This window comes from Hyperolius riggenbachi, chromosome 2 (genome assembly GCF_040937935.1).
Source record: "Hyperolius riggenbachi isolate aHypRig1 chromosome 2, aHypRig1.pri, whole genome shotgun sequence".
NCBI lineage: Eukaryota > Metazoa > Chordata > Amphibia > Anura > Hyperoliidae > Hyperolius > Hyperolius riggenbachi.
Window position 1 is genome coordinate 145,480,954 of NC_090647.1, and position 22,651 is coordinate 145,503,604.

At 46.5% G+C, this 22,651-nt stretch overlaps 1 protein-coding gene across 1 annotated transcript in view; it reads right to left on the minus strand.

Moving 5' to 3' along the window:
* CS (citrate synthase) overlaps nucleotides 1-21,269 on the minus strand; it is an 81,458-nt gene extending 60,189 nt beyond the window's left edge. The window contains exon 1 of the mRNA XM_068267645.1: nucleotides 20,998-21,269. Within this exon, the coding sequence (XP_068123746.1) occupies nucleotides 20,998-21,048 (51 nt within the window). The 5' untranslated portion in view covers nucleotides 21,049-21,269. The remainder of the gene's footprint in view (nucleotides 1-20,997) is intronic.
* Between the last annotated feature and the right edge of the window lie 1,382 nt (nucleotides 21,270-22,651).

Sequence of the window (22,651 nt, forward strand, 5' to 3'; positions counted from 1 at the left end):
ATACAAAATTCACCTGAACAGAGGGATTATGGAGGCTGCTATATTTATTTTCCCTTTAAACAATACCAGTTTCCTGGCATACTGCTGTTCTCTTTGGCTGCAGCAGTGTGAATCAAACACCTAAAAGATACATGCTGTTATTCTGGTCAGACTTCCGTCAAACATCTGATCTGCATGCTTGTTCTGGATCTATGGCTAAAAGTATTATGCTGGGCATACACAGGCCGATGCGCCCTTATCAATCGAGCCGCTGATGTCTCGATTATTAATTTCCGACAGGCCCGATGACCCGCCGGATCGATACCCTGCTCGATCCCTGCGGGCGGACAATAGCGGGGAATCGAGCGGAAGATAAGGAGCACCCGCTAATCGAGCCGCCGGGTCGATTCGTGTATGGCCAGCATTATGCTGGGCATACACGGGTGGATATTTGTTATCAATCGAGCCGCTGATGGCTCGATTTATAATTTCCAACAGGTCCGAAGGCCCGCCGGATCGATTCCGCGCTCGATACCAGCGGGCAGGACAATAGAAAAAACAAAGCGCTGATTAGGAAATGCCAGCAGGGACGAGCGGGAATCGATCCGGGTCGGCCGCGGGGACGAGCCGGCATCATGCCACTGGCTCGATTCCGGGGTATAATCTACCCGCGTATTCCCAGCATTAGAGGCAGTGGATCAGCAAGACAGCCAGGCAATCTGCATTGCATAAAATAAATATGGCAGCCTCCTTATGCCTCTCAGTTCAGGTTTGTTAGTATTCTCCACCGAGTACTCTAACCTATTCTAAATTATACAGGGATGAGTGAAAAATGAAATGTATGGCAACAGGTTACTAGGAGCTGCATGTTAGGCCCCGTTCACACTTGCGTTTGGCATGCAAACGGACCGGATCAGGACCTGATCCGGATCGGATCCGGTACGTTTGCATCAGGAATGTATCAGGCTGCTATCCGGATCCGTGTGGTAAAAACAGCGAAATTACCAATAAAATTGTTGGGGTCAGCAGAAGGTGCACCTGTACAATCAGGTCCTCCTCTGTTTAGGCCTCACCTCCACCTCCGACATTCTGCCAAACAGCTCCAGCACGTTAGGCCACATACACACATCAGACCATAGTCTTTTGAAAATAAAAGATCACAGACCAATTTTACCCCCTTCCATGTAGTATTAGAGCCATACCTTCACAGTCTTTTCTATGGAGCTGAACTTCCCATCAGAAAAAAATCTTTGCAAGATGCTGCACACACAGATGCTGTACAGACACAAAAGATCAGTATCTGCAAAATATCTGTTCCTGCAAATTGCATTCATAGTCTATGATATCTGCAGATCATCATACACACCTTGTTTAACTGACATTCATCTGCAGATCAGACAACCATCTGCAGATCTGAAAATCCATCCTGGTGGATCTGATCTGCAGATGAATGTCAGTTAAACAAGGTGTGTATGATGATCTGCAGATATCATAGACTATGAATGCATTTTGCAGGAACGGATCTTTTGCAGGAACAAATCTTTTGCAGATACTACAGTGCAGCATCTTGCAAAGATTTCTGTCTGATGGGGAGTTCAGCTCAATAGAATAGACTGTGGGTATGGCTCTCATACTACATGGAAGGGGGTAAAATTGGTCTGTGATCTTTCATTTTCCAAAGACTATGGTCTGATGTGTGTATGAGCCTTTAGTCACTGCTGCCCATGTATCCCCATCCGAAATGGCCGCTAGAATACGCATAGGAAGTGGGGTAGAACGTCAGGTGTTTGTATCCTGTGTGTTCTGTGCTTTCCATTCCCCATAGGTTTCTATTTCCGGATGGTGCAGTCAGGCTCCAGGCCAGGTGCATGGGCCGGATGATCCGGACCCGAAAAATAGCGCATGTTGTTAAAGTGTCCGGAGTCCGGATCCGATCCGGCTCCGTTCTGTACAGAACGTACGCATGTGAATGTCCGCATAGACTTTGCATTGCTATGCCGAACGTACGTTCCGTTTGTACAGTATACGGTCCGGATCCGAACAGGCGGATCCGGACAGGGAACGCTAATGTGAACCAGGCCTTAGTTACCATGTGTATAGAAAACTGCCGCAAGCTTTGTGAAAAGAAAAAAATTGCTATATAAATAAAAACTAGAATGTGTGAACATAGGATGCACAAGGCTGCTACTGCTGGAGCGCCTTACAATCAGAGAGAAGTCAAGTGATTAGGCTCCAGTTACACTTCCCAAAGAAGCATGTGACCACAAGCTGCACCCGCTATCCATGAAACCAGCAAGCTTCGAACAGTCAGAATGTCAAGTAGACGTCAGATTTAGGATTATCTGTTTCACTGAAGAATGCTGATACAAGTGTTGCCTAGCAATTCAGGAAGGTCACACAATTTGAGCCCTAAAGCCTCATCTACACGTGTAGATGAGGCAGCGATCCAGCGGCTCGATTAGCCGCCGGATCGCCACTTCGGCGTCCCCGCTCGCGCCCCAGAATCAATACCCGCTCGTCCCCGCGCCGCTTATCTTTCGCTCGATTCCCTGCCCTTGTCCCCTCGCGGGGAGCGAGCAGGGAATCGGCGGTGCAGAGATCCGTCCTGTCGGATCTTATCAATCGAGCCGAATCAGCGGCTCGATTGATAAGGAACATCGCGGCCGCATTTACGCGTGTAGATGCGGCTTACTGCCTAGTACACGCCATACAATTTCTGCATAGATTTTCTGTAGAGACTGGTCACTATCGTTCTGGTTCTAGATGCGGCCGCGATGTTCCTTATCAATGAGCCACTGATGCGGCTCGATTGATAAGATCCGACAGGACGGATCTCCCCACCGCCGATTCCCTGCTCGCTCCCCGCAAGGGGACAATGGCAGGGAATCGAGCTAAAGATAAGCGGCGCAGGGACGAGCGGGTATTGATTCCGGCGCACACGCGGAAGAGCCGCCGGATCGCCTCTTCCGCGTCCCCGCTCCGGATTTGATTCCCCGCCGGCGCCGCTCATCTTCCACTCGATTCCCTGCCATTGTCCCCTCACGGGAAGCGAGCAGGGAATAGGCGGTGCGGAGATCCGTCCTGTCGGATCTTATCAATCGAGCCGCATCAGCGGCTCCGATGTTCCTTAAGAGCCGCTGATGCGGCTCGATTGATAAGATCCGACAGGACGGATCTCCGCAACGCCGATTCCCTGCTCGCTCCCCGCGAGGGGACAATGGCAGGGAATCGAGCGCAAGATAAGCGGCGCCGGCGGGGAATCGAGCGCGGATGCGGTGGGCACACGGAAGAGGCAATCCGGCGGCTAATCAAGCCGCATCTACGCGTGTAGATGCGGGTAGTGTCACACTTGAGGCCACGGGAAAACTGCAGCATTTTCCTGCAGCCAAATCAGCATTCTTAGCCAGCAGCCAGCTGAGAAAAGTTGGCCTGCAATTTTTGCAAAGTGTGACCCAAGCCTGAAACTTCAGTCAGTCGCCCAAAGGGAGTATCCAAGCAAGGTCCGCACCAATTCGCCACGAATCATCTTTATTGTTAGGACATATCCAGTGTTAAAACATCAAATCTCACGCTGACATGTTTCGGACCTACTGGTCCTTAATCATAGCTGGCTCAGCTATGATTAAGGACCAGTAGGTCCAAAACATGTCAGCTTGAGATTTGATGTTTTAATACTGGATATGTCCTAACAATAAAGAGGATTCGTGGCGAATTGGTGCGGACCTTCCTTCTGTTGGAGTGTCTCTGAGGTCTTGCTAACCTGGTCCAACACAACTATCCACTGGTGGGGCAGAGCGGTGTTCCCTCTACCAACATATGGAGTATCCAAGCAGTTGCTACATGCTCATTACTGGTGTGCTGCTCAAACCACTGAATCCAAAAGTTATGACAAATCAGCACTTTTTACAAGGGAATTGAGAGGATAGACTCCATATTTCTACAGCCATAATGTACCTTTGAAATTTTTCATTCACTGCAAGCAAAAAGGTGAATAAGTGACAGCAGCAGTTTCAAGCTCCTGCGACTTTTACTGCCGCAATGCATGCTGGGAGAGGTAGTCTGGCCAATACACAGGAGCTTGAAGCTGCCACAGCTGTGGTCTGCCCAGAGATGATGGTGAAGCACACAGAAACGGGGGCTAGGGAGCAGCCCCACAAAGATAAATAATGCCCGTTAACCTCTCCCACACACTATTCGCGAAGCCTAGGGGAGGTTCATTTTACATATTTTGTAAAATAGGTGCTCAGATCCCTTTAAGACTTGTACACATGCAAGATGGCTCTCGGCAGGGGCGGCCAATCCCCAATCCTATTTTATAGGTTTCCAAGAGATCAAACCCTATGGTTCTTCTCCTAACCCCGCCAGCTCCATGGTGTCCTCACCTCTCCACAGCAACTGAACGAAAAGGCTAGCAAAGCATCTGTACAGCCCTGAGCCCCAATCTGTTGCCAAGGAATCAAGACCCAATCCATACAGGTGACAGTAATTGTGTGTTAGTACGCACCCTAACACCAGTGCTTTCAACAATCTTTCAAAGCATACCGTAATAGGAAAACCAGCAATAAGATAAAACTGCTGATACTCCAGATGGGGTTGCCCTCACTGCCTCCTGCCCACTAGATTGCACAGTTTGCCCACTAAAAGGGTGATAAAGCACAGCAGTAAACAGATTTATAAACCAGATATTCATGTAGTAAGAATAAGCACATGCATCATCCGTCCACAAGGTGTAGATTTATTGGAGTGTCAGCATAAGTACATACAGGAGTTTATGCACCGGTATCTGCCTGTGTAGCAACTATGTGGGAAAGGAGGTGGTTGGACGGATGGTGCACGTTCTTACCTCATGGATTTGCCATTTTTCTTCTTTCCTCACCCTTTGATGGAGCACATGTCCAGATACAGTTAACCAACAGTACGCCAGCAGCTTTGATGAGAGGATTGTTTGCTTTCATTTATTTTCCCCTATAGAATACCCTATGTGAAGAAGTGCCGCACAGTTTGCACAATAAACCAGATACTACCACCCGTTTAGAAATCGTATGGTTATAATGTGGAGTCTTCCCACAGGAATCTAATTCTACACTTAAATTTGAAGTGTACCTCCAATGTAAAAATCAATGCAATTAATCCTCCCCAAATAGTACCATTATATAGGGTTGGCAAATGAACGGGGCTATAAACCAGGAAATTACTGTAATTGGTAAACCACTCTATCACTCCCCTTCCCCCAAATAAAAGTGCCATGGCTGATTTTGCCCAAAGCCTGCAGAGAAGTCCAGAGCTCTTTGGCCACTCCCACTGTGTTGCTGCGGTCTGCCCCCAGCTTGGCAGCCAGTGCTTGATAGGCGGCAGCTGAGCTGGGGGCAGGCTGCAACAACATGGTGGGGTTGGCAAAAGAGCTCCAAACTTCAGGTTTGCAACAGGGGGCAGGGTTTACCAATTATGGTAATTTCCTGGTAAAAGGTGATCTATATCCTGTTATTTTGCGAACCTATATTATGGTACCATTTAGGGAAGATTCGTTGCATTGATTTGTACTCCAAATTACACTGGAGGTAGTCTTTATAAATAGGCTTCCTTACTTTCAAGGCAGCTACAACTATGATTGTTGGTATGGGGAAGGCAATACTTTTATTCAGGCAGAGAGGTACAGTGAGGCTTAAAAGGTTTGACATGAAGGACGCATGTGTAACTATGTAAGATATGGAGTCAACTGATCACCACTACCAGAAATAGTCCTGTATACAGACACCATAATCTTCCCCTTATACCTTTACTGAGAATTAGAGCAATCCCTGAAAAGGATCACAATATTTTGTAGTGTAGCTTTAGACAGGGTGAAGGAGGGGACTGGCGACTGTAGTGAAAGAGTATATGCATTGTACTCCATTTATCATAATTGCATTAAAGGAATTGTCCAGGCAATTAAAAAAAAAAAAAAAAAAAAAAAAATATAATAATAATAATAATAATAATAATAATAATAATAATAATAATAATAATAGTCACTTACCTGGGGCTTCTACCAGCCCCATGCAGCCATCCTGTGCCCTCGTAGTCACTCACTGCTGCTCCAGTCCCCCGCTGGCAGCTAGCCGACCTCGGGGGTCAGCGGTCCGCATTGCGTACATTTTTACGCTTTGTCGTGCCATGCGCAAATTTTTACACGTTGCGCCACTATCGCGTAAAAATGTATGTGTTAATGTTTCTACACTAGCGGGAATGTGTAAAAATGTACGCAATGCGGCTCGCCGACCCCCGAGGTCGGCTAGCTGCCAGCGGGGGACTGGAGCAGCAGTGAGTGACTACGAGGGCACAGGATGGCTGCATGGGGCTGGTAGAAGCAGACTTTGCTCTAACATTGGGCAGTGCCTGCGCAGTTGAATCAGATCGCAGACAAGGACATATCAGGTCTGCCTTCTAAGGGCTCCTTTGTCACTAGAGGCATTTTTTTGGATTTTTTTTTTTAACAGGTGTTTTGTACAAATCGCCCTAAAAGTGATTTCTAATGGGGCCATTCTGTTTGCTTGCCGCTGACAAAAGCGCTGCATGTACCATTTTCAGGACGATTTGCCATGAATGGAAGGTGTAGGGAAATCACAAAGCGCTTTTTATAGCGATTTCCCCAGCGCTTTAATGAATACATACATTGTATTTATTCATTCCCGGGGGCAAAGTAATCACTTCCTGAGAGAGCAGAGCAATTTGGAAAAAATGAATTGCTCAGTGCGGGCGAGAGCGCGATCGGAACGCAGTATAAACGAGGCCTTATTGAGCAATTTCCTCCTTATGGCTGCCCTCCCTCTAGCCTCCTCCCTGTAGCATGCGCAAGCTTTGCCCACACTCCCCAAGATGTCAGCCCGAGTTCCAAATACACCAGCGAAATTGAGCTGCACCTGCGTGGGGTCACACTCTTCCGGGTTTGGGGGACCCAACCTCGGCTGTTCGGGTCAGGGCTGGGGAGTCAGTAAAAGATAAAAAAAAATCTCAACTCCGTCTCCTAAGTTTATGCAACCTCCAACTCCAGGTACCCAAAATGTCTCCAACTTCTCAACTCCACAGCCCTGGTTTGGGGGCAATCTAATCTCACTGGTCAGATGAGGGTACTGAACAAGGTTAAGACTGCCTTGGAAAAAAATTTCCTTGGACATTTCCTTTAAGCATGATGCTGAATTCCTGTACAGCAGGGGTGCCCACACTTTTTCGGCTCACGAGCTACTTTAAAATTCGCCAAGGCCAGGAGATTTACCGATGTTTCAAATGCACCCATCTTCCCCCCCCCCCCCCCCCCGGAAATGTAGTTGGGTATAGGTCCCTTCAGTATAGGTTTGCTGGGTATAGGTCCCTTCAGTATAGGTTTGCTGGGTATAGGTCCCTTCAGTATAGGTTTGCTGGGTATAGGTCCCTTCAGTATAGGTTTGCTGGGTATAGGTCCCTTCAGTATAGGTTTGCTGGGTATAGGTCCCTTCAGTATAGGTTTGCTGGGTATAGGTCCCTTCAGTATAGGTTTGCTGGGTATAGGTCCCTTCAGTATAGGTTTGCTGGGTATAGGTCCCTTCAGTATAGGTTTGCTGGGTATAGGTCCCTTCAGTATAGGTTTGCTGGGTATAGGTCCCTTCAGTATAGGTTTGCTGGGTATAGGTCCCTTCAGTATAGGTTTGCTGGGTATAGGTCCCTTCAGTATAGGTTTGCTGGGTATAGGTCCCTTCAGTATAGATTAGCTGGGTATAGGTCCCTTCAGTATAGATTAGCTGGGTATAGGTCCCTTCAGTATAGATTAGCTGGGTATAGGTCCCTTCAAATAATCCAAATAACCCCTGCGCTTCAATCCTGGTCTCAAACAGCCATCCAAAACAACCTCTGCAGTCTATGTTCACAATGCCTGGCTCAGCTCCAAACAGCTCTGGGGTGTGTGCAACTTTAAAACAAAAAAAAAACAGGGAGCGCTCCATAGTGCATTAACATAAAAACTTGTTTATTTCGCATTAAAAGTTATACTCACAATGTGCTAATACTAGCACATTGTGAGTATAACTTTTAATGCGAAATAAACAAGTTTTTATGTTAATGCACTATGGAGCGCTCCCTGTTTTTGTTTTATAGGTCCCTTCAGTATAGGTTAGCAGGGTATAGGTCCCTTCAGTATAGGTTAGCAGGGTATAGGTCCCTTCAGTATAGGTTAGCAGGGTATAGGTCCCTTCAGTATAGGTTAGCAGGGTATAGGTCCCTTCAGTATAGGTTAGCAGGGTATAGGTCCCTTCAGTATAGGTTAGCAGGGTATAGGTCCCTTCAGTATAGGTTAGCAGGGTATAGGTCCCTTCAGTATAGGTTACCTGGGTATAGGGCCGGTGTCTTCCCCGGGTGTCTTCCCGCGGTGGCGTCCAGGTCTTCACTCCCTCAGCCGTGGCTGAGGGAGGCTCCGGTGGGCAGCGTGAGTGGTGTCGGAACTCGGAAGTTTTCCGCCTCTCCTCCCCTGATTGGCCGCGCGCCTCTCCTCCCCTGATTGGCTTCACGATCAGCGGTCAGCAGCAGAAACTGCATTATACAGCTGCTGGCTGCTAAATTCAATGGGACGCGGCCAAGAGACCGCGATCTACCGATCAGGCGGTCGCTATCTACCGGTAGATCGCGATCGACCTATTGGGCACCCCTGCTGTACAGGAACAAACATTTGAGAATCATGTTGAATATATTTGCCTCAAACCCTTCCGGGCAGCACAAAATGAAATCTACCCAGTTTGGGAGAGGTTATGCTTTTCAGGGACAGATTTTAATCACTCTCGCTGCACGGCCCCATTGCAAGCGCCGTTTGCACCACAGTCATTCCTGCAGCCCGCTCACTCTGCTGTAATAATGCTCCATGCATCAGTCAGGACCCTGTGAGCCAATCAGTGATCACAGCTTGATTTTCAGAAAAAAAAGCCTGTGGTCCTTAAGGGGACAGAGATTCACATCAAATTTTGAAAGAAAAGCTTTAAAGTGTTTCTCCTGTAGAGTTACAACTTTATGGGCTGGCTCAGAGACAGAAAACTCTATGTATATACATAACATGCATGTCTTATTAGAGCGTAAAATTATGGCATGGCTGCCAATAAGGATTAACTATACAGTCTGGCCTATCCATTCATTGATGAACCATAACATTTAGTTACAAATTGCTTCTGTGCTGGTGCATTACACAAGGTTTGCCCCACATCATTTATGAGGTTCATAAATTGGGAACCAAATTAATCTATGAGCAGAAGGGAGAAAGGTCTGAAGTAATTTTTGAAAAAAAAAAAAAACATTCTTATGAAACTAATGTTTAATAAAGACAAGGAAATCTAATCTCATAAGCTATTAGGATTTTTTGTGGCTCATATAGGGATTTAAAGCTAAAGTGAATGCCCTTCAAGTAGACTGAGCAGGTAGATTTTCCTGTTCAGTATAGATAAGCACATCAAAGCTGATCATATTTCAAACCATCAATTTGTCTTGTAAAAGAATAACCTGACCTGTACTTGTCAGCCCAAATATAGAATTGAGAAGAAAGAAAATGCTACTTTTCAGGGCTGTGGAGTCAGTACTTCCGACTCCAACTCAGACTCCTCAGTTTATGAAACCACAACTCCGACTCCAGGCACCCAAAATGGCCCAGACTCCTTAGTCTTATGCTGGGCATACACTGGTCGATCCAGCGGCCGATTAGCCGCCGGATCGGCCCCCGCTCGTCCGTGCGGATCGATTCGCGCTCGTCCCCGCCGGCGGTCCTTATCAGCCGCTTCATTCCCTGCCATTGTCCGCCGGCAGGAATCGAGCGTGCACGGGGCGAGCGGCATGATCGGGCCAGCTGAATATTATCAGCTGGTCGATACACGGTACAGAAACGTACTGTGTAGCCCCAGCATAATACTTAACAGTGCTGTGGATTTTGTACAAAAATCATCCGACTCAGACTCCTCAGTTTATAAAATCAACGACTCAGACTCCAACTCCGGGTGCCCAAAATTGCCCCGACTCCGACTCCACAGCCCTGCTACTTTTCTGTACCGATGAAGTGAATTATACAGGTTTTAGTTCAGCAGGATCCAGCCAGGGATCGCTACAGATCCAACATGCTGGATCTGTGGCAGACATTGGGCGGCAGCTGTACACACGATGGACTGAATGACGATTCTTGACCAAGGCAGTCTTTACTGGCTGCCTTGGCTGAGTTCACTCCAGCATGTGTACAGAGCTTTAGTGCTTGCTACTTATCAGGTGCATGGTCTTCTGGTTATAGCCTCCTGGCAGCACAGTACCTCAAAGTGCATACACATGTGAAAATATTGTCTTCCCCTGAAGGGCTGTGGAGTTAGAGCAATTTTGTGTACCTGGTGTCAGAGGTTTCAATGAACTGAGGAGTCGGATGATTTTTGTGCCAACTCCACAGCCCTGGTAAGAATTAGACTAAGGCCTCGTTCACACTAGTCAAGCTGCCGTGCGCATTTCAGCAGCATGTATGGTGTGCGTTCTGACATTCAGACTATGCCCACTGTACAGCAGTGCGATGCGCTATCGCACTGCTGCACGCATTCTTGGCAAAGCGCATCGCTGATCCCATTCACTGCAATGAATTGAACCAGTAGCGCAATGCAGATGGCGTGCGATCATGTGCGCTTGCATTCCGATCGCACAGCCATCTGTGTTGCCTAATATGAACAAGACCTAAGGAGTCTGAGCAATTTTGGGAACCTGGAGTCAGAGTTGGTGGTTTCACAAACCGAGGAGCTGGATTATTTTTGTACTGATTCCACGGGCCTGATCCACTGGCCAAGTACTGCACAGCCTTGCAAAACTTCTAGCAGGAGGGGTAAGGAAGGAAAACTGCACTCAGCACTACAGATCTCTGGGTTGCATTGGAGAGGTTGTACACATGTAAGATTCTAGCCAGGGACAGCCTCAAGTGGCCACCTTAGCTGAGAACACTAGTGTGTGTATGAAGTTTCAGACGCAGACTGCATGGCCAGTGTTTAAATTTACAGTACTAAGGACAGCAGAACAGCTACAGTGTTCTTCGATAATGCAGCCATGTCAACCAAAAGTTAACTTTTATACAGCTACTTGAAAATATCCAATGTGTTTGCTCATCTCGGCCGAATTAATTGTTCCCCTCTTTTCTTTGCAGTTGAAAAACATGCCATTATCACTATTCTCTTCATAGCAACAGAATGTGTCGCAAAGCTGAAGCCTAACGATGCATCTGTGCACTCACCCCTGACCTGTCGCCTTAGGAATTGTGTTTCAATCCATGTAGGTGACAATCATAGTGCACACACACACACAGCAGATTTCTGGATTTCCCACTTAGGGCTAGTGCACACCAAAAAGCGTTAGTGTAATCGCAAACGCTCAGCGCTTTTTGAAGTGATTTACCTATGCGATTCTAGGCATTTGCCTAGCAATTTTCTAATCATACCTAATGATTTTAGGAGCATTTTTGTGTAGAGCTTTTTTATTTTTGTTACAGTAGAGCTGTAACTGAACAGCTTCTGTAACAAATACACTTGAAAAATCGCTCTCATCTAGTGCTTTTCTGAGCAATTTTCCACTTTCCTATACTTAACAGACTGAATTGCCTCAGAAATGAGCAGAAATGCTGCAGGACCCGCATTGTGTTTTGAGAAAATCACATCAATCTGGTGTGATCCATTGCATTCAAATACATTAGCCAAGCGATTTTCAAAGCGCTAGCGGTTTTAAAAACACTCAGAGCTCTTTCACATCAGACAACGCGTGCAGGACCAGTTCTCCTGCACACGTTGAATAGCCTGCGGTGTGTCGTCGGGATGCTGCGGTGCGATGCAATCAGTGGCGGTAGCTATTAATTCACCCGACGGGAAACGCTGGCTCCCGCCAAAAAATAAATAAAGCTCCTAAATGCGTCAAACCGCAACGCACCGCAATGTCTGGGGTGAAAGGTAAAATAAAAGTCTATGGACTTTCATTTAACCTTGGTTAACGCAAAGTTTCGACTTTCCGTTAAAACACAGCAAATAGGCTCTAGTGTGAAAGAGCCCTTAGAAGAGCTTTTGGTGTGCACCACACCTGAGTCTCAGTGGATTTTCCTCAAGATTTGTGGTCTTATCACTGCTTTGACGGATGGAGTAGTAATTACCTCAAGAATAACTGGTAATAAAACTATTTAAATGTATCCATAGCTGTTCCCTGTCCCAGCATCACCCAGCCATATCACCACACCTTAAAGGGAGTAAAGGTGCCCATACATCTAGCGATGATGGGCAGATTCAATTAAACTCAAATTCATTCAGAGAGAAAACTGTCAGCTGTCCATATATCGCAGGTTGATTCCCAATCAACTTCAGCACGTAATCTCTTGGGAATTGGCCTGGTGACACCACACATCCGCCACATGCTATACACCGGCAGCGTGTGGCACGAATAGAGCAAGCAGAACACGGATAGGCACTGTGGCGCATGTTTCCTGCGCAGTAGAACGAACTGACCCGATCGGGATTGGCTATTTCTGCCTGAGCAGATCGGAAAGCCGCTACTGCGCCTGCACTGGATCACGGTAGGTAAACATTTACATCCCTGGTGTTTTAGGGACCGACAGTGCTGAATTTCCAGGATGGAGGATGATGGGGGGGGGGGGGGGAGCCTCATGATCCAGAGGCTTTGCCATCCCAAGGTGAGTATCCCCTACAGGGCTGTGGAGTTGGGTACAACAATCCTCTGACTCCTCAGTTTATGAAACCACCAACTCCAACTCAGCCTCCAGGTACCCAAAATGGCTCCAACTTCTCGACTCCGACTCCTCACTCTAAAGGCTCATACACACATCAGACCATAGGCTTTGGAAAATGAAAGATCACAGACCAATTTTACCCCCTTCCATGTAGTATGAGAGCCATACTCTACACAGTCTATTCTATTGAGCTGAACTCCCCATCAGACAGAAATCTTTGCAGGATGCTGCACACAAAGATGCTGTAGACATTCAAAAGATCAGTATCTGCAAAAGATCTGTTCCTGCAAAATGCATTCATAGTCTATGATATCTGCAGATCATCACACACCTTGTTTAACAGACGAATGTCTGTTAAACAAGGTGTGTGATGATCAGGGCTGTGGAGTCGGAGTCGTGGAGTCAGAGTCGTGCAATTTTGGGTGCCTGGAGTCGGAGTCGGGGAAAAAAATGCACCGACTCCGACTCCTAATGAATTTGTAACTGTAATTAAAATAGAAAATATGATAAAATGTTCTATTTTTCAGATAATAGTCATTAAAAATAATGTATATATACAGTAATAGCTGTGCTTAGTCCACAAAAATTAAATAAACCAATCAAAATTAGTTACTTGTGCTGCTTCAATAAAGCAGTCCCCGTATTTTTAAGATCAGATATACATATCTGATTGTGACTGTATATATGATGTGTACACAGGAATCTCTTATATATACTAAATAACATCTATGCTGTAAGAATAAAGCCTGATGTGTAGCTGTGTCACTAATAGAGATGGTCAACGAGATGGAAATAATTTTGCATTGATGCTGATTTATGCAAATGTATGCACTCACTTTGCTGATGAAATCAAATAATTTGATATGTTAAAATTTGGTTTGGTGACTACAAATTAAAGGGTAACTGAGACGGATGAAAAGTAAAGTTTTATACATACCTGGGGCTTCCTCCAGCCCCCTTCAGGCTAATCAGTCCCTCGCTGTCCTCCACCACCCGGATCTTCTGCTATGAGTCCTGGTAATTCAGCCAGTCAGTGCTGTCCGGCTGCATGCCGCTCCCACAGCCAGGAACATTCTGCACCTGCGCAATAGTGCTGCACAGGTGTAGTATGCTCCTGGCGGCGGAGTGTGTGCATGCGCACTACGCCCGACTGGCTCAAGTACCTGGACTCATAGCAGAAGATCAAGGTGGTGGAGGAGGACAACGAGGGACTGATTATCCTGAAGGCGGCTGGAGGAAGCCCCAGGTATGTATAAAACTTTAATTTCATCTGTCTCAGGTTTACTTTGTTACACAGTAGTACTATACTCTACATATGCACTCCCCACAGAGCTGCAGGGAATCCACTGAGAATGCTGTGCACATTGAACACAGAGGTGTTGTCTTTTACAATCTCCTCATTCCCCTGCAGAGTACCTGCACATCATTCTTACATGTACCCACACTTACATTGCCTAGGGCCTGATAGATGTTCTTTTTCCGGTTTGTACCTTTTACAAGTACTCTTACCAAGGACTAGTTTTAGTCTAAAGGGAATAAATATAGTAGTCTACATATCCTTCTCACTTCAGTTGTCTTGTAAAATTCCTAAGCGTTGGCAGTTAAGAGACAAATTTCATGTTACATACTTTTAATCAACAAAATTGTAATATGCAAATTAGAGGAGTCGGAGTCGAGGAGTCAGAGTCGGTGGAATCCTAAACTGAGGAGTCGGAGGATTTTTGGACCGACTCCACAGCCCTGGTGATGATCTGCAGATATCATAGACTATGAATGCAATTTGCAGGAACGGATCTTTGGTAGGAACAGATCTTTTGCGTCTGTACAGCATCTGTGTGTGCAGCATCTTGCAAAGATTTTTTTCTGAGGAGTTCAGCTCCATAGAAAAGACTGTGAAGGTATGGCTCTCATACTACATGAAGGGTGGTAAGATTGGTCTGTGATCTTTCATTTTCCAAAGACTATAGTCTAATGTGTGTGAGCCTCAATACTTACCAGGGCTGTCCTCAGTTTATGAAACCACTGACTCCAACTCCAGGTATTGCTCCGACTCCTCTACTCCACCTCCACAGCCCTGATCCCCCAGAGCTTTTTTTTTTCTTTCTTACGGTATGTCTAATGCTGGGCATACATGGCTCGACGCAGACTTATCAATCGAGCCGCTGATGGCTCGATTGATGATATCCGACGTGTCCGATCACCGCGGGGATCGATTCCGCGCTCGATCCCCGCGGGTGGACAATAGCGGCGAAAGGAGCGGAAGATAAATGCCGGCGGGGACGAGCGGGAGTCGATCCGACGGCTAATCGGCAGCCGGATTGACCCGTGTATGCCCAGCATAACATTATGTCGATTCTGCATTGCAGTTCACAAACCACACAGTGCATTATGCAATACGTACAGTGTCAAACCAGCCTAAAGTAAAACAATAATTTAGCTTTAAAGTCAATCTAAATTTAAAGTCATATGCTTTGAGTGCACCATATAACTTGACCATTAAGTGTGCTTTAAAGAGACTCCGTAACAAAAATTGCATCCTGTTTTTTATCATTCTACAAGTTCCAAAAGTTATTCTAATGTGTTCTGGCTTACTGCAGCACATTCTACTATCACCATCTCTGTAATAAATCAACTTATCTCTCTCTTGTCAGCCTGTGTCTGGAAGGCTGCCAAGTTCTTCAGTGTTGTGGTTCTGTGATGCATCTCCCCCCTCCAGGCCCCTCTATGCACACTGCCTGTGTATTTAGATTAGGACAGCTTCTCTCTTATCTTTTACAAGCTGGATAAATCCTCCTCTGAGCTGGCTGGGCTTTCACATACTGAGGAATTACATACAGGCAGAGCTGTCTGTACTCTGCAGGAAGAAACAGCCTGACACTTCAGTGGATGAGAGCTGAAGGGGGAAAGAAATACACAAATGATCTCTTGAGATTCAAAAGGAAGGCTGTATACAGCCTGATTGTGTATGGATGTATTTTCTATGTGGGGACATACTGTACATCAACCTACTTCCTGTTTTGGTGGCCGTTTATTTATAAACAAACTTTTTAAAACTGTTTTTAACCACTTTTAATGTGGCGAGGAGCGGCGAAATTGTGACAGAGGGTAATAGGAGATGTCCCCTAACGCACTGGTATGTTTACTTTTGTGCGATTTTAACAATACAGATTCTCTTTAAAAAGCAGTATGTACTTCAGAAATAGAAGGTCAAATTCATTGACCTTTACAGAGATCTGCTCAATGAAGGCCTTATCTAAGCTGTCTTTGCAGAAAAAGAAAAATGTACTCACTGATAATATTACAAGAATCAAAATATTGCTGTGCACAACAGTTTAGTGTGAGTGACAAGTATATATATTACTATAGATTTGTTCATGTGCCTTCCATTATCCTATATCCAATGAACTGTACATGCTACTTGGCTATCGCTGGGCAGCGTGTCCGAACAAAGCTTGTTCTACAAAACACAGCCCAAACGACCGAGCAATGATTTCTTAACCTTTTAACTAACCGGTCCAGCCAATTGGCATGGACGCGGCAGCCCCAGGACTGCCCAACGCCATGCAGTCCTTGGGGTGTGTTTTGCAGGAGATCGCATGCATCTCCGCTTGAATGACAGAGCAGCGGCAAACACTGCTAGGAGACTGTTAGATAGCGAAACCGCCGTCTACAGCAGTGCTGTACTGGGAACAGATGTGTGACACGGCTGTCCCCCTGGGAACCACAGGAGTGATCAGCTGTCATAGGCTGATGCCTATGACAACTGATCACGGTGATTGGCTGGTTTGGGGGGGGGGGGGGATGTTCGGGGAGACGGACTGAGTAATTAAAGATTTAAAAAAAAAAAAAATGATGAAACAAAAAGTAAACATGCCACAGGGGATCAGACCCCACCAACAAAGTTCTGTTGGTGGGCAGAAAAAGGGAGGGGAGAGATCACTTGTGTGCCAAGTTGTACAGCCCTGCAGCGAGCTGTTAAAGCTGCAGTGGCCCAATTTGTGAAAAATAGCCTGGTCACGGGGGGCAGGGCTGTGGAGTCGGTCCAAAAATCCACCGACTCCGACTCCTCAGTTTAGGAATCCAACGACTCCGACTCCGACTCCTCGACTCCGACTCCTCTAATTTGCATATTACAATTTTGTTGATTAAAAGTATGTAACATGAAATTCGTCTCTTAACTGCCAACGCTTAGGAATTTTACAAGACAACTGAAGTGAGAAGGATATGTAGACTACTATATTTATTCCCTTTAGACTAAAACTAGTCCTTGGTAAGAGTACTTGAAAAAGGTACAAACTGGAACAAAGAACATCTATCAGGCCCTAGGCAATGTAAGTGTGGGTACATGTAAGAATGATGTGCAGGTACTCTGCAGGGGAATGAGGAGATTCTTCCTCTATTACACATTCTTCATGCACAATCTGAACCAGGTTTATGGGTGACAGACAACACCTCTGTGTTCAATGTGCACAGCATTCTCAGTGGATTCCCTGCAGCTCTGTGGGGAGTGCATATGTAGAGTATAGTACTACTGTGTAACAAAGTAAACCTGAGACAGATGAAATTAAAGTTTTATACATACCTGGGGCTTCCTCCAGCCGCCTTCAGGATAATCAGTCCCTCGTTGTCCTCCTCCACCACCTGGATCTTCTGCTATGAGTCCAGGTACTTGAGCCAGTCGGGCGTAGTGCGCATGCACACACTCCGCCGCCAGGAGCATACTACACCTGTGCAGCACTATTGCGCAGGTGCAGAATGTTCCTGGCTGTGGGAGCGGCATGCGGCCGGACAGCGCTGACTGGCTGAATTACCAGGACTCATAGCAGAAGATCCGGGTGGTGGAGGACAGCGAGGGACTGATTAGCCTGAAGGGGGCTGGAGGAAGCCCCAGGTATGTATAAAACTTTACTTTTCATCCGTCTCAGGTACCCTTTAATTTGTAGTCACCAAACCAAATTTTAACATATCAAATTATTTGATTTCATCAGCAAAGGGAGTGCATACATTTGCATAAATCAGCATCAGTGCAGAATTATTTCCATCTCATTGACCATCTCTATTAGTGACACAGCTACACATCAGGCTTTATTCTTACAGCATAGATGTTATTTAGTATATATAAGAGATTCCTGTGTACACATCATATATACAGCCACAATCAGATATGTATATCTGACCTTAAAAATACGGGGACTGCTTTATTGAAGCAGCACAAGTAACTAATTTTGATTGGTTTATTTCATTTTTGTGGACTAAGCACAGCTATTACTGTATATATACTGTATATATACATTATTTTTAATGACTATTATCTGAGAAATAGAACATTTTATCATATTTTCTATTTTAATTACAGTTACAAATTCATTAGGAGTCGGAGTCGGTGCATTTTTTCCCGACTCCGACTCCAGGCACCCAAAATTGCCCGACTCCACGACTCCGACTCCACAGCCCTGACGGGGGGTATAAAACCTGTGGTCCTTAAGTGGTTAAGGGTAACAGGCTAGTTTTAGCTGGGAAATTGCATTATAGAGCAGGATCACAATGAAACAACGAGGAAAGGTTGCGTTGTGTGTCACAAACGCAATGCAAGACATACAGCACATAAAAACTATGCTTCACCAACTAAATGTGCATGTTGTCCAGTAACACATAGCATGTTCACGTTATTCCAATGGATTCTGAGTCAATATGAACGTACCATTACAATACAATTGCATTTTATTTGTGATGTGAATATTGTCTGACATAACTTCACTTTGAAACTAGCCCATGTACAAGGCTTAACCTCCCTGGCGGTATAATTCCCGCGGCTGCGCGAGGTTTTTTTTAGCATGAAGCTAGCCTAGCGCCAGCTACATGGTTCCCCCCTCCCTGTGGCGTCCCCTTGTAATGTCTGATCGCCACCGCTTGCCCATAAGGAAATCCTGTTCTGAACGGGATTTCCTTGAGGGCTTCCCCCGTCACCCTGGCGACGAACGTCGTGACGTCACAGGGAGTCCCGATCCAACCCATAGCCTAGTATCACGGCGGGTAGCGGCGCATAGGCGGCGATTGGACCAAACACGCAGCTAGCAAAGTGCTAGCTGCGTGTTTTCAAAAAAATGATGCAAATCTGCCTAGCAGGGCCTGAGGAATCCTCCGTGGCGGCTTATCCCGTGTCCAGCACGGGGTTACCGCTAAGGAGGTTAAACCCTGTAGCAGCCCTTGAAGAGACCATGGGCCGCTGCTCAAAAGGAATCACAAGGGCCAACACACTGAAGTCACTGCCTCTTCTGTTTATAGTAAGCACCACTAAACACCAGGATTATATGTAAGTTGGCTACAGAAGTCCTATAAACTAATTTACACACGGACAGTCAAATTGACACTAGTCCTCTGCTAGCAGCTAAAACAAGTATATTAAGACGAACAGTTTTCAGCCGTGCGAAAGCTAAATAGCCACTGACCTTGGTGATCCATGTGTATTGCTTTGGTACATGCACAGCAAGGAAGTGGGAGTTCAGGGGATAAAAAAAAACAACCCACATTATTTGACCTGTCCCACACTAACTGGGGAGACATGGGAGCATGAATTTTTCATATGCTTCATCTCAATGTAACCAGAATAGAGGGTCACCAGTCAAAGGGAGCTCAAGATCTTGTGTCTGGCCTACAAATGTGTCCACAAGACCTGCCCGACCTACATATCTAAACTTGTCCATAGATTAGCGCTGGGAAAACTACGGCCAACGGGCACTGTTCATCTGGCCCGCCAATAGGCAGCCAGAGTCCTCTCTTTCGCTCCTCCCTGCAGAGCTGCAATGCCGTTACTATGGAGACGCAATGCAGGAAGCGGCAAGTGCATAAGTATTAACCCCTGCTAGCAAATCTGCAGGGAGGGGGGAGGCCAAAAATGATAAGAATGCGGCACACAATACAACCGGGGAAACAAAGTTTGCCCAGGCATACCATATATCCTTCAAATGTCATTTGACCACCCCGTGCTTCACTCATTCCCATCCAGGATTTCTCTATAGCTCCCCCACTCTGTGTAAAATCATTCATTCAAAACATCTTTTATGTCCTATGCTGGGAATACACTGTTTTGTATCTGATTAGATGGTTCGATAGATAATTTCCAACATATCCGATCTCCCTTTCGTTTCTTTTGCGGCTCGATGTCTGATAGAAGTGAATGGAAAAAGATAAGAAAAACGAGGGGATGTCGAGAGCTGAAATCGAGCAGCAAAAATGATCGAGAGCAGAAACGCACGGCAGAAACAAACCGTGTATTACCAGCACTAGATCTCTCTGCTGACCACTTGTTCTACAACCTCTACCAAGTGCATCCTTCCCAACTCACTACAGACTGTAGGCCTTTGGCAGGGTCCTTCCACAACGACCTCAATGGCCCACTGATAGCCTTGGACTCAAATTACATGGTCTCTAATAGCTGGTACACACCATGACACTTCCTGTAAGAGTTTGGGGTGACCCAAAATCACCCCAAAATCTGACAGGAAACTGCATGGAGTGTAAAAGGCATAAGACCACCTCCACATTGTATCCTTGTATGACTTTTGCTGTATGTCCCCCCTACTTGTCTATTTCTTGTCCAGGCCATCGTAATATGCTGCAGCTTTATAAATGAATCATCTCATTAACAAATACTACGGAGAGTTCTGAACAGACAAACTAACCATCAACATCTAAAGTGTTAGCCTCAAAGGTTCTTTGCACTATAAGTTTATGTGCCTCATAGGAGGAGAAAGCGAATGAGTGCCAGGCGCATAAATACCGACAAATTATTAACCAGTTTCACATTTTATTTTTTTTTTGCCACTTTCTAGCTTGTAAAGGCAGGCTTTGCATGGATACACCCAACAGCCCGGCCAGACAATGAGGAACCACAGCAGCATGTTCACATGGTGACATCCGAGGAATGACACACTACAAGGGAAGCCGCCCTCAGCTAGCCCTGGAAGGCCAGGCAGACGGGAGACACGAGCAGGACAGCGCAGTGCTCTGAACACTGCAATACACAAAGCACACGGCTTCTGTCACTGGGCGTGTAATATGAGCCGGTGTCACTGTGAGGAGCACACCGGCTCCCGGGCCGGCTTCATGTAAGCAGATAGGATGGGGCACCGCGGTTACGGAGCAGCGAGTTGGGGGGAGGGCAGGTAGACGGGCGGAGGTGGGCTGAGGGAAGGGAGATGCGGCCAGACTATAGCATTGCAGAGCACACAGCCCCGCACCAGCAGCATACAGACAGCACCAGCTCAGACACCCCGGCATCTCCTCACCTTAGCTCCGAGGATTCGGGTGCACAGGCGTCCAGCGGTGATGAGAGACATGGTCACGTGCTGCTGCTCGGAGTCCGGTGTGTGTAGAACAAGGTGAACGCCGTCACTGGGCCCGGAGCTGCTGCAGCCTCTTACTGATGCTGGCGAAGCTAAGGCGCCTAGAAGGCCGCAGCCTGGACAAGGTTGAAAAGGAGGACTTGGACCCGCCTCCAGGTGGCGACGTCACTGGCCGCCTTCAGAACGCAATCACGCATCGCCGCCATCTTACTAGAGGCGACTAGGTTGACCTTTCGTCTTCTCTACACCCAATCCGATTAGAGAAGGGTCATATAGTGTTGTAGTTCACGATGCAGCACGCATGCGCAGGAAGCATGCCCTACCTAGTAAGAAACAGCACGTCGCAAAGGACAGTATGCGCTTCGCGAAGGCGTTTGGCTTGGTGCCAGCTGTCCACCGCCATATATAGAGAGTTAGCACGCGGATACTAACATACATATCTTATTACCGTACACACACACCCACTCTAGTGTAGCGCCAGTTCTGGAACGTTTTGAGGCTTGGCCTCTGATTGGGTGGCCTGGTGCTGTTGGGCGGGGCTTTACCTAGCAAGGACAGGAATTACTGTATCCATATAGGGATGTAATGTGGTATAGAAGGCATTTGTATGTGATCCCTTCCACTCTTCTGAAATAAAACATGTAAACAATTATTTCCCTGCTGCATGCATGGCTGCATACTGATGGACTATTACATGCAGCCATGGTTATGCAAAAGTATGTTGTTAGCTATTTTTTGCCATTGTGAGACAGTAATTCACCCAGCTCCACTGGTTTATAGCATATGTAATCTGTAAACCAGGCAGAATGAAGCCTCATTCTTGCAGCAAGGACTGCAGTTCCTCTTGTATTTGTGGCTGATGAAAATTGACACTAGGTGATGCATTATTTATTTATTCTCAGGGTAAAGAAGGTTACTGTGACAGTACTAGGGTTGGTGTAAGCTGTGCATTAGGATAAAGGTAGTTTGCATTAGGATATAGACAGAGCTTGGAATAAAGATGGCAGCCTCCATATTACTCTCACTTCAGGTACACTTTAAGCCCCTTTTACACTTGGGCACTTTTTTCATTACCCTTTGTGCACGCTTGGTAACACAACAGAAAATATTGTGTGTGGGGCCCAGTACAGCAACTGCGTCGTGTTGTGCCAGAAGTTTCCAACCCACCACAAAGTCAACAGCGCATTACTGTGCGACTTCCTTGGCAAGGCGGCGGTGGAATGAATAGAAGCCAATGGGTGACGCAAAAAAATGTACATTTGTTGGTGGTGACGGTGCGGCGTGCATGCGCCGAGCGAAGCAAATACGATTGAGAAGCTGGGAATCCCAGTGACGTACGTCCTGTCCAGCAGGGAGTACATCACTGGGTGAGGGGCGGTGGAAGGCGTGCAAGCAAGGGGCAGCGTAATGCATATGACCCTGTTGGTGCACTCTGCCGCAGGGTGATACGAATCGATTTTTGGGCCGTGTATCGCGATGGTGGCGGCGCATCGCACTACAATGCTTGCCTCAAATTTAATACCGGCCTGAAGCTATCTTAATCCTTGGTACATATTTCCATTTGATTGGCCAATTACTTACCAATTTTACCATCTCC